The sequence below is a fragment of the Sprattus sprattus genome (assembly GCF_963457725.1).
Source record: "Sprattus sprattus genome assembly, chromosome: 3".
Lineage (NCBI taxonomy): Eukaryota > Metazoa > Chordata > Actinopteri > Clupeiformes > Clupeidae > Sprattus > Sprattus sprattus.
In genome coordinates this window covers 3,963,035-3,976,228 of record NC_137922.1, presented here as the reverse complement: position 1 = coordinate 3,976,228, position 13,194 = coordinate 3,963,035, and the positions used below count along the sequence as shown (strand labels likewise).

Sequence of the window (13,194 nt, the reverse complement as noted above, 5' to 3'; positions counted from 1 at the left end):
AACAGCATAGCTACCACCCTGTTAGGTTTTGATCAGGTGAGGATAAGAAGACATATATAAACAGCATAGCTACCACCCTGTTAGGTTTTGATCAGTTGAGGATAAGAAGACATATATAAACAGCATAGCTACCACCCTGTTAGGTTTTGATCAGTTGAGGATAAGAAGACATATATAAACAGCATAGCTACCACCCTGTTAGGTTTTGATCAGTTGAGGATAAGAAGACATATATAAACAGCATAGCTACCACCCTGTTAGGTTTGGATCAGTTAGAGGATGAGAAGACATATATAAACGGCATAGCTACCACCCTGTTAGGTTTTGATCAGTTGAGGATGAGAAGACATATATAAACAGCATAGCTACCACCCTGTTAGGTTTTGATCAGTTGGAGGATAAGAAGACATATATAAACAGCATAGCTACCACCCTGTTAGGTTTTGATCAGTTGGAGGATAACAAGACATATATAAACAGCATAGCTACCACCCTGTTAGGTTTTGATCAGTTGGAGGATAACAAGACATATATAAACAGCATAGCTACCACCCTGTTAGGTTTTGATCAGTTGGAGGATAACAAGACATATATAAACAGCATAGCTACCACCCTGTTAGGTTTTGATCAGTTGGAGGATAACAAGACATATATAAACAGCATAGCTACCACCCTGTTAGGTTTTGATCAGTTGAGGATAAGAAGACATATATAAACAGCATAGCTACCACCCTGTTAGGTTTTGATCAGTAGTTAGAGGATGAGAAGACATATATAAATCCTTGTATTTCAAGTTTTTGAGATTTCATGTTGGTCTTGAGTGTTTCTTACACTTCGTTCTTCTCTCTCTTTAATTTCGTGAGTATTTTTCTCCGTTTGACTGGGCTTAATCTTACATTTTTACTACATTATGAAAAGTAATACTCTCCATTGATGCAGATTTCTCATTGAAAGTTAAACATCAGGACAGAAAGACTTCCCTGAGCAAAGGGATCAATGTCCGTCTACATGGTGTAATAAAATACATGTGGCAGTTTATTCATTGTCTGTCTTTCTCTTTGTCTCTCTCAGCCTTCATACATCTTTGGAAGGCGCCCAAACACTCCCACTAATTTGTTGAAAAGGAAGAACTATATGGAGGATCTAAAAGGCCAAGCATCCTGGCGCAGACAGAATGAGAAGCAAGACCAGCAGAGGCAGGACTGTGTTGACCACTTACAGCAAGAGCAGCTTTCCCATGAGTGAGTCTCTGTATAATGCTGTCAGACCTGGATCTTTTGAGGGTTTGTTGTGATACCTGCACCCAAAAATAGTGAATTTGCTGTGGGAATTGTCATACATTGTGGTTAAAAAGCAACAATTAGGTTTTTGTGTTAAGTTATGTTAAAATCATTGATCAATGGTCACCTGACTTCCAGTGTAGGGATCAATAGATGACTGTTTCCATCAGGTACATTAATATCACTTTGAAACACATAAGGTGTCTTGGTTATTATAAAGTTAGTCAAAAGTATTTGAGTACTCCAGTAATCTGGGTATTAAAGATGTATATATGGGTATTAAAGATGTACTACATGTATAGGTACAGTTGGCCAACAGTTCGGTATGTATGACATTTTTTGGGCCACGTCAATGGTATGGTTTCGGTATCTTTATTGTTAAGAAAAAAATGTAATCGCTCTTTAAACAATGAACTATTTATGTCTATATATCTTCTCTATTCTGAAAAATGGTACCATGACTGGACTAGGCCTTGTCTCTGTCTCTACTACAGTGAGGGAGCTTTCTCTTGCTCTGGAGGTCACACTATCAGTGGAGAGAGCTAGATAGGGTGTCTGAGTCAATTTGTTTTCAGTTTCTCTCTGTGATGTTTCATTGAGTTTTGCTGCTGAAATGTGATCAGGTGATATAATCTCAAGTCAGTAACCTCTGAATAGGGCTGCAGATCTTTGCCTCTGAATATTCCCTTTCATTATTACCTCTGCTAAGGAGGTTTTGTTTGGTTTGTTTGTCTGTAAAAGATTATAAATCTGAAAGAAGGATTACACAAAAACTACATAAAACCTGCCAACACAAAATGGATTTCCATGAAAGTTGGTGGAAAGCGTTAGCCTGATGTTGTCATATTCATACTTCTAGTCAGAATATGAGTCTGATACTGCTCCATTGAGCTGTGATTATGGGGCGTGTTTCAACGAACCAGGAAAGAAAATGCCTCTTCGCTCAATTGGATACCTAGAACTAGAGATGTCCGATATTATCGGCCCGATATTAGCATAAAAATGTAATATCGGTCAATATCGGTATTGGATTTTTTTTTTTTTTTTTTTTTTTTAGTCAGCTCAAACAAATGTTTTCAAAATTGTGCAGTACAGTGCACATTGTAATTGACTCATATTTGTGCATTTATTCAATTAAGGTTATTGAGTTTTAGTTAAAGAAACATACTGCTATGTTGCACATAGTTGTTCAGGTACAATGTTTTATCATTTGTGAAGTCAAGTTTGCCCTATTTGTTGTGGGCATTGTCAAGAGTATCTCAGGGAGAGTGTAATCCAAACTGTTGTCTGAGACCATTAAAAAAAAAAAAAAAAAAAAAAACATGGCACTTTTCCCTTAAATTAGGTTGAAGTATTTTTCTTATTTTGCACAGACAATGTTATACCGGATCCTGTAGGAAGGACGGCAAAAACATATTTTCGATCGACAAATGCCTTAATCGCGTTTCTCTGTTCCTCTTTCAAAATGAATGCGCTGTCAATATCTGTGAGATATGCTTGCTCAGCTCAGCTAGCTACTATGTGTTTCAATGGATTTTTGGTCTAAGCGTTAGCAATAACCTAACAATAATGGGCTAGAGAGCTTCAGTTTAGACCTACAATACTATGCAACATTTGTGTTGCACATACACAACGAATCGAGTCAATGTAGACATAAAAAAGTTGTGTAGATATCTTAATTCACATAAGATATTTCCCACTAACAGGCTCCCGAGACGCCGCCATCTTGGTACGATTTCGAATCTACCTTTAATTCAACTCAAGCCATCTGTCCATCATCGTATAAAGGCCGCCCTGACAATTTGATTGGCCAGATCCGTTTCGGATCTGTGATAATTTCTCCCCAACGGAGCATTGCCAGACTAAACGTCCAGACCAAAAATGTTGTGGGCGGGGTTCGGTCTGGTATCCAGGCTAGGAAAGCGTGGGCCAAGGTCAGGAATAACCCATTAAATGTAGGAGCAGATTTGACTAATGGGGCAACTCCACAAATTTAGTTTTACTTTAGCTTACATTAGACATTTGGCCTGGGCCTAGATCTACACTATCAGATTCCCATTCATTGTTTATTTTTGTTGCAAATTGTTGCTGGAAGGCAACAGCGAGAGATTAACCATTTCATTTCCATTAACAAGTGAACTCTGCTTGCTCCACCTGGGATATGGCTGTGTGAGACGCCATGTAAGAAGTGTTTCCCCTCGAGTAGCCAATAGTGGCACAGCGATGCTTGCTGACTGCACTTTGTTTGTTAACCATCTTCTTACCCTCGTCATTGCAAGGTATAGGCAAGCAAACAATTTAACTAAAAAACACTCTCTTAAACTCGTTGTGTCAGTTGGCATGATGGCCATAACTTGTGTAGTTTCATAAACTTGGCTAACCAACAAACTGCTAGTATGAGAAGCTATAAGCATTCAGGCTTAGATAGTGAAGTGCATTTACAGAGCTGGGTAAACGTATGTAGGCCTACTCAAGGACTCGAGGCACAGTTCCCCTGCCACCCATCTCTGACCAGCACCAAATTAACGCAACGCTGCAAATAACCGAGGTCACAATTATATGATGCATCCTGTTGTGTCGAGCGAGCAACAACATCAAGCTTAAGCTGAGTTTGTCTAACATTTTCGTATTTGGACAGCGCATCAACCGTTATCCATGACTTAAACACCAAATTAGTACCACGATTAAACAAGTACATTTTGTATTAAGCAAAATGCCTCTCAAAATCGATTGCTTAGCGTCCAGATGTGGACAATAACAATCATTTGTTGTTGTTTCCATGAATGTGGCAGACTCAGCTGGGCTGCTCGAATGCGACACTGGTTGCCAACGAGACATCGGTGGGGTTAGGCGGAGATGTTAAGTGGACATACATACATGCAAGCAATGTTCCTGGTGGTCAATGGCGATGTTCAAAAGGAAGGGCTCTAGAGTTCAGTGCTGTTATTATAGTACAGGCCAATAGTTGAGACCACAGAACTGAATACCCTGTCCAAGTAGAATGTGTATAGGTGAATATGTTGGATTTGAGCTTGTTCTACACTATTCTCTGTACATGTGTATAGGTGTATGATAGTATATGCTGGGTTTTAGCTAGTTCTACATTATAAAATTTAATTTAATAGTTGCCATTGGATATTAAGCATACATAGGATTCTTTAAGAATATAAACAAATGTGATTTACCTGAAATTGGATGTGTGTGTGTTTATCATTTTAGGATTGCTCGGCAAAAGTCTCAAATTGTCAGGGAGAGACATGACAACTCAGAGGGCTACCGCAGAGCATTGGACACCCAGGTGAATTCCAAATTATATCTTGTGGATTTTGTGTGTGTGAGTGTGTTTCTGCACAAGTCCAGTATGTGAATGTCTGTTGTTTGTATTGGCAGTTGCTTAATAGAACTGTGTGTGTGTGAGAGTGTGTTTCTGCACATGTACAGGTTGTGAATGTGTGTTGTTTGTATGACAGTTGGTAAATGGTAGTGTGGGATGTGTAAATACCGAAAGGGAATGACATGGCTTTATGATGTCACTCACCAGGGATTGTTGAACAATAACAATAATTGAACAACTTACTAACAGAGAGTGAGGTCATGCCGGGAAATATTAGACTGAGGCTTTAACGTATCGACCGAGTGATAGCGTTGTTGATACGCCAAAGCCGGAGTTTGATATTTCCCGGCATGACCGAACTGTCAAGGTTAATTATATATAAGTTGTTTATTATATGCCATTTTTCGCTCCTTTCATTTTGTAAATGAAAAGAAATGGTAATTTTAAATAGGAAGCATGTTGTTTTGTTCAACTCTCAAGTCTTCTCACGACACAATGTGTTTCAGGTGTTGCGTAGCAACTAATTACTTCAAGTTACAATGATCAATAGAAAAGGGACAACACAGCTCAGCTAAAATGGCTTTTATTTACAGTAAAGTAACAACACAAGTGATTCAAACTATAGTTTCTAGTCTTCATCATCACTTTCAATAACACATTTTCGCTGCTTCTGAATTTCCTCATGGCGGTTGATGTCTATCAATATCGCTCATTTTGAAGAAGATCAGAGGGCAATACGGATCCGTATCATACCGGCGAGGAGGGCATGATTACCCATTAGCCAATCAGAATGCTCGTACTGTCGTTGCCATATAATAATATACAATTAGTTGCAATTTTCCTACTAATTGTTTTTTTGTTAAGTGAAGCAAAGTTTAATTTATTATACAGTATTTAGATTTGATGGAAATAGTTTGTAAGGCCAGGAGATGTTTTAACTTTGAAGACTTTGATATCCGAAATAGATTAACTGCAATAAAGTTCTTGCAACAATTTGACTTTAAAATAACAGCTTCAAAGTTATTAAGGTTGTACACTGACTTGTAATACTGCCCCAGCACGGCTGGTGTGCCTGATAATTCCACTTTGTAACCATTCCACCAAAACTATGTCGGGCTGCTCTGCGCCCTGGAGGTTCCACAGCCCTGCACCAAGGAGGTGCCTGACCCTGTGGTTCCCATCCCTGCTGTCATTTCCGTCCCTGTGGTTCCTGTCCTCAAGGTTCCTGTCCCTGTGCTGGTTTCTGACCCTGTGGTTCCTGTCCCTGTGGTGGTTTCTGAGCTTGCGGTTCCAGACCAAGACGTGGTTCATGTTCATGTCCCCGAGTTGACCAACACCCTGTCTGTTCCTGAGGCTGCCTCTGAGTTGGCCTCAGTTCCCAAGTCTGTCCTTGTCACAGTCCCTGTCTTTGAATCATTGTGTCAGTTTATATTCCCCTCTCTGTGTCTGTCTTTGAATCATTGTGTCAGTTTATATTCCCCTCTCTGTGTCTGTCTTTGTGTCATTCTGTCAGTTTATATTCCCCTCGCTGTGTCTGTCTTTGAATCATTGTGTCAGTTTATTTTCCCCTCTTTGTGCCTATTACGGTCCCTGTTACCCAGTAACAGTGTTTGTGTTTTCATTAGCTTAGAATGAGCCCTCACAACTACCCAGGGAGCGGGTCCTTTCACACCGAGTCCACCAGGTGGCACTGTACCGTTAGAGAAATGCCCATGCCACCGATGATATTTTCTTACAGTAGGGATCTCTGTATAGCCTGGGTCATTTTTTGGGGATCATTCAGTGTTAATAATGATCACACCTTCCTGTGAGGACTTAACTGTCAATATATGTATAAGCAAATGTAGGCCACTTGTGATCAAATACCCCTAAGCCTTCCTCATTTTCTTGAAGGATCAACTGTGATTATAGCTCTTGAATTTCCACAACTTCTGGTTGTTGTTCTATGAGCTAAGATATGGGGTACTTCTACAAATGTTTCCACACTTCCAAACCCGCTTGCTCGATAGGAATTCACTTTACCTCCAGGGGGTCTGTATAGTTAGAGTGACTGGTCTGGTGTTTTGTCCGTTTGGGTGTATAGACTGAGGACGACAACTTCAAAGGATTGCAATTTAAATTCCAGTCTTTGTGAAATACCTTGGTTGCCATGGTAAATTGTTGCTTCTCCACCTCCATGGTCTGTACTGCGAGGCATGATCACTCATTCAAGGCTTAATATCCATCTGGCTTCAGCCATGATTCAATTTTGATAATGGATACAAATTTAGAGTAGCCAGAATTCAAAGAATTAGTTGTAAAATAGCTTGGTTTGTATACAGTGTGCTTATAAGGTTACTATTACAGCTTATTATGCGGCTCTTCAGAACGTTCCAAAAAGCCCCGTTGATTTGAATGGGCCATCCCCAACGTTCGCAGGTACTTATTTTCATATAATGACCTGCATATAATGACCGCTGTGCTGTCAATGGCAACGGGTTTTGTGCTTCTGATATAGGTCTTTCGTATCATTCCGCAAGTATTCCACACTAACTTATCAATGGAGTTTCAGCGGATATAATATATAGAACGTAGGTCCTTATCGGAAAATAAGTCCCTTCAGGGCGAAGCAAGACACCTCCGCTTCGCGTCGGTGTCCGGTTCACCCTGTCGGGACTTATTTTCCGATAAGGACCTACGTTCTATACATTATCCCTTACTTAGTGGGTATACAGTGGGCTTATAAGGTTACTATTACAGCTTAGTGGGTATACAGTGGGCTTATAAGGTTACTATTACAGCTAAGTGGGTATACAGTGGGCTTATAAGGTTACTATTACAGCTAAGTGGGTATACAGTGGGCTTATAAGGTTACTATTACAGCTTAGTGGGTATACAGTGCGCTCAGAAGAGGGGAGACAGGATGGAAGGAATCAACAAACAAACATCATATTGGAATACATGGAGCAGATGTATATCATGCAAATGTACATAATGCATGTTATGTACCAACATAATAATGTTTTTTTTAAAACAATATATTGGGTCTTATTGTACTGGTATTGTACTGTCTATTGTAGTGGTTACCATCATTGGGTTGCATGGAGGCTTGTGATGGTACATATGAACACCTACACATATACTTGGATTCATCATTAAATAGGATCATTCCTCATTAAATAGGATTTTTTTTTGAGTGGTCTTTGACTTTTGGACCCCGCTGTATATTTATAATTTCTCTAACCAATATGTCTTCTTAAATAAATATCGCTGATTAAGCTGAGGCTTCTGAAAATAAAACATCTGTTGGTATTCTGGCCTGCAGCCTACTTCTATATTATTGTTTTAGTGTTGTCAATGCAAGTTTCATGGGCTTGTATTTAGAAAAACAGCAACTAAGACAGTGATCTGCCTAAGGGATAGGTATACACTCGTTCTCAAGGTGAGGTTTGATGTGGATGTAGACCAATCGTAATAACCTTACAATTCTTTGTTTTTTTTAAACGCAGGTAGCGCAGGTAGACCCAACAGTACATTGCAACAAGAGAGTTTTGTTCCCGCCCATCAACAAAGCTTCTGGTCGCACTAAGAGAGCAGAACAGGTTCTATTCAGACAGAAATGAAAGATATTAGAAAAACCTCCTGAAAGTTTATGTCAGATGAATAAATCTATCCAATGTGGTTTTTAACCATAGTATTGATTCAGCGTACGAATGGCCTCTGTACACCCAAGCCCAGGTGTGTCTGATTCTATATTCCCATGTGCTTAGGTAGATGAGTATCAAGGAACAGGTATCCCAGCACATGTGCCTGACTCCGACGGCCCAGTGTTTGGGCTTCTGGATGAACGCCCAGAGGCTCTAGCCCGGAAGCGGTGTGCGGCACAAACCCTGTACAAGGAGCAGCTCTGGACGTCCACACAGAGGAAAAAAGAGGCAATGCTCAACAAATGTATTCAGCTGAAGAGGGAGAGAGAGATGCTTAAGACAAACCACAAGGAGTAAGTAGGATTCATTCAAACAAGACAAACGTGTGCACCTAATGCAAAACTCTCAACAAAGATATAGCGATACAATAAGAATGTACCAACAACATATGAAACAATAGGGCAGTAATCTGCTTAATCAGTTAAAATCAGTTAAAACCCAACTGTGATGAGATAACACTCATTTCAATACAAAGTGGAAAAGTCATCTTGCTTATTTCATAATAAAGATAAAACCACTACAGAACCTAGGATATAGGAAATGGCTGGCAATGTCAGTTCAAGTAGCTGGCAAGGGACTTCAGAAGTGATGTGTGACAGTTAACATAGCATGGAGGGTGAACACTCAGAATGAATAGAGTGCACATTCTCACAGGAAGAAAGGGAGAGACGTAACGTCTTATTATCTTAGCAATCACCATAGCAAACACCTCAACTACGATACAGCCTTGAGCATCATAGCATCATCCTTGCTACCACCATAGCAACCACCTTAACCATCATAAACTTAAATAGAAAAAAAAAAACATATAAATACGTGTAAGAAAATGGTGAAGACTTTCATGGGGATTGAATGCTTTTGCAAGGCGCTGTATTTTATGAAATACAGACAAAGACACTGTATACTATGAATTACAGTTTATAGGTGAGTAGACAATGGAACCTCTACCAGGTGACAACACACTGGACTGTATCACACATGCATATCAATTTGCCAAGTTCTCAAACATTTTTAAAAATGCAACCATTACACAGACGTTCATGTTTGTGTTTGTAGATTGTCTTAAAGAAATCTGGATGAGATTGAAAGACCCGAGGCAGAAGCCATAAATAGACACTTAAGGACATTTCGTCCGACCGTTAGAACTGCTGCAGGAAAAGAGTATTCTGTGTCAAGTTTTCTGGCCCTTAGAAGTGGACCAAATCACCTCACCTCTCCAGGCACAAGATCTTTGTAGATCCAGCACTTATTCATCAGCAAATAACAGATTTAAAGTCTGTCATGAAGACGAATCACAAGGCTGGTGAATGTCAGTGACCACCATTCCCCCATTCCTGCTCTTTCTTTTCTCATGTCCTCTCCTTCCTTCCCTCCTTCCCCAGGCTGAGGAAGGACCAGATCTCCTGCTATGAGAAGCTATGTGGCCTGAGGAAGTCTCTGGAGGACACTTGGAGTCGCAGTGCCGATCTTAAGCACCAGAGGGACAGAGAGGAGAGAAACTTCATCAGGTGAATTCACTGGCATAACTTTCAACGGTGTAACCGTGCAGTGCACCAGGACCCAGAGGCTGTCTGGGACTCATTTAGGGCGGCAAAACGCGCGCGCGCGTGTGTGTGTGTGTGTGTGTGTGTGTGTGATTAAGACATATCCATGACTGACCAGTGTTAAAGACAAATCCATGACTTACCAGTGTTAAAGACAAATCCATGACTTGCCAGTGAAAGGGAAAGACTAAATAGACCAGAAAATGGCCGATATTGGGTGGAAGATTATTGAAAAAGTGTTATAAACAAACAAAAGTGTTGTAGACAAACAAAAATGTTATAGACAAACAAATCTAAGTGTTATAGACAAACAAGCTATGTGTTGTAGACAAACAAAAGTGTTATAGACAAACAAATCTAAGTGTTATAGACAAACAAAGCTATGTGTTGTAGACAAACAAAAGTGTTATAGACAAACAAATCTAAGTGTTATAGACAAACAAAGCTATATGTTAAGTGTTTGAATCCCAGAGAAGAAACATGGTAAAGTGCAGAACAAATGAGAAGATTCTAGAAGAGAGCTTGACACCATCTCTTAAGCATGGCAGAATATATCATTGTCTGGGGGTGCTTTGGTGTTGGTAAAGTGACTAATTTGCACAGAGTATAAATGACTATTTAACAACTAATTATTCAGTTTGACCATATCTATCACCATGGGCCTCATTTATAAAACGTACTTACGCACAGAATTGATCTTAGACAGTGCGTGCGATCAAATCCACGTCTAAGATTTATAAAAAGCGTCTTAGACGTAGAAAAGGACGTATCTCTACGTCTGGTTTCAGTTTGTGTAAGTACATTTCCTTGTGGCAATGCTGGAGTACTGCAGGAATTCGGGACTCTCCGAGCGCCGACACGCAGTTTCATCATCATCATCGTCACCACCATAAGGCCTAATGGTGAAAGGCCAAAGTAATGTTTTGCTCGCTAAAATCAATTAAACAATTTTAATTTTAATAATTTAAATAGCATCAGTCCACAGCACTTTCCTTAGGACAAAAACGCGTGTAAAACATTTTGCTCAATCTATAGCCTATTAAAAGTCTGTTAGGCTTAGTTTTCAGTAGGATATATGGCTGCATTGGCATTGTTACAGAATATTGCCAACCGCGGAGAGAAAGGGTTTTTCGTGATCACGTAGACTTTTTGACACAGGATGATGTATGGCTGGTAAGCAGGTGCCGCTTGTAGAGCGGCTCTGTTAGAGCTTTGTGCCCAAATGGGCCCTCATCAGAGACGCACCAGATGTAACTTGGCCATACCCTTTCAGGGTCAGGTTTGGTCTGTTCTTGGGTTCCTGGCTACAGGAACGTTCCAACGAGAAATTGGAGACCAGTCGGGTATATCCAAGTCATCATTATGCAGAATTTTGCCCGATGTTCTTCGCGCTATTTATCCCTCTATCTCCGTAATTTATAGGATTTCCATTCAGTGCCCAGGAACAGTGAAATGTGAAAGAGGATTTCCTGCGTAAAGCAGGGTTCCCAATGGTTTCTCACCCCGATTGCGCACACTCTGACAGCCTAGGAAGCCCACTTCAATACAGCACATGCCTGTGCGCGGTCGGTAGCAGGGCGCAGCATAGGCATGCTGAAGGGAAGGTGGCGATGTTTGAATGCATCGGAGGGAGACTGCTATATGACCCCGAAAAGGTTTGCCAGATTATCCTAGCCTGTTGCGTGCTACACAACGTCGGTCTAAGCCATGGCATAGAGCTAGGAGAAGGCGAAATGCACATGGACCAAGATGACCCCCCTCCCATCCCAGCAGGCTGGAACACGCATCCCTGCGCTGAGAAGACTGGAGCTGATTCACCAACTATACCAACAGTTAAATAATGTACACAGTTAAAGAATAAATGCACACATTTTCTACCGTTTTTTTTATTTAGGCACGTACGTTTGTTTAAAGAACCCTCAATAGCGGACAGAGTTCGGCAACAACCTCACTGACACACTCACTAACAGACTCATTCAAGTCCCTTTGTGTCTGAAGGACCTATGATGGGTGGAAGAGGAAGCTGGTGATGGCTGGCGCGGACCCGCTGGTGCAGCAGGTGCTGCTTCCGCATATGCAGCTTCTGGTGCTGCTTGTGCCGCAGGTGCGGCCGCTGGGTTCGGAGACGTGTCTACTACCATTTCCTATACCTTGCTTTGGCCATTACGCCACCAGACAGGCTTTCAAACAACGTTTCTGCTCGCATCTGCTTTTCCATCAGAAGAACGTCGATTTCAGCCTCACTATAATTCTTCCTTTTACATGTTTCTTTCTTGCTTGCCATTGTCACAGAGAGTTTGTGCATTGAGGATGCGCTCTGTTTGTGCATTGATAATATGCTAATTCTATTAAGTAGGGGCGTTTGGAGGGCGGCGATTCAGCTGCGCACAATTCCACGATCATTTGTGATTTAAAAACTCGTGGCGTACACGTGTTTTTTTGGGCGTACGTTCGTTTTCTGTGGAACACACTTAGATCAAATGGAAGACGGTTTCTACGCAACATTTTATAAATGAGGCCCCATGACATACTCTGTGTGGTCTGCACTAAACTTGACCCAGTGTCACCCTACAACAACACAGTGACCTAAAGCATTGCTCCAAATTATGCAAGTTTGCAGTTATAATGGCTGCAAACAGAGTATTCTCTGATAAGAGCAAATGTCCAAATTTAGAAGTGTGATATGTAAATCTGAAATCATTGTTATTCTATTTCATTATTTTCTAGTCATTCAGCCCCTATTTTGATGGATTCAAATGTAAAATTTCCTGGAAATATTTCACGTACATTAATAAGAAGGTCACCTTTTTTTAAAGAATTTTAAGTTACATATTGTTATCTTATTTCAATGACATTGTCAAGCAACTTATCTTGGTCTCTATTCATTTATGTGTGTATTCAGTTGCGTGACATCTGATTTGGTGTGGTTCTTCACAGTTCTGGTAGCAGGCTTCTGATCAGCCAGTGTGAACAGTACCGGCACTGTCACCAGTGTAAGAGGAAGACAGGAAACAGTGGAGAGAGCAACATCTGGAAAGAGACACGCTTCGTCGCTGGGTCTCGCCTGATGGTGTAGCATGGAACATCTGGAAAGAGACACATTTCATCCCTGGGCATGTAGCATGGAACTTGCAAACATGCAGAACAACCTGAAACCCTCAAAAGCATAGTTACATTAAACATGTTTGCATTTCAATAATGGGTTTGCATTGACTTTTAAAGACTGTGTGGTATCATGTTAGACTAAGGAACGCCACGGCCCAGTGGTTGAGAAACACAGCTTTAGACCATCATGATGCCAGGGAACATAATGCTCACCTCATTTATCAGTACATGAGGCTTTTTCATTT

At 40.7% G+C, this 13,194-nt stretch overlaps 1 protein-coding gene across 1 annotated transcript in view; it reads left to right on the top strand.

The window, feature by feature from the left end:
* LOC308363096 (coiled-coil domain-containing protein 81-like) overlaps nt 1–12,920 on the top strand; it is a gene marked incomplete at both ends in the record, with an annotated part of 24,398 nt that extends 11,478 nt beyond the window's left edge. Inside the window, 6 exons of the mRNA XM_080835871.1 lie at nt 1,072–1,241; nt 4,500–4,578; nt 8,103–8,195; nt 8,364–8,593; nt 9,683–9,808; nt 12,782–12,920. Of these exons, the coding sequence (XP_080691997.1) occupies nt 1,072–1,241; nt 4,500–4,578; nt 8,103–8,195; nt 8,364–8,593; nt 9,683–9,808; nt 12,782–12,920 (837 nt within the window). The remainder of the gene's footprint in view (nt 1–1,071; nt 1,242–4,499; nt 4,579–8,102; nt 8,196–8,363; nt 8,594–9,682; nt 9,809–12,781) is intronic.
* Between the last annotated feature and the right edge of the window lie 274 nt (nt 12,921–13,194).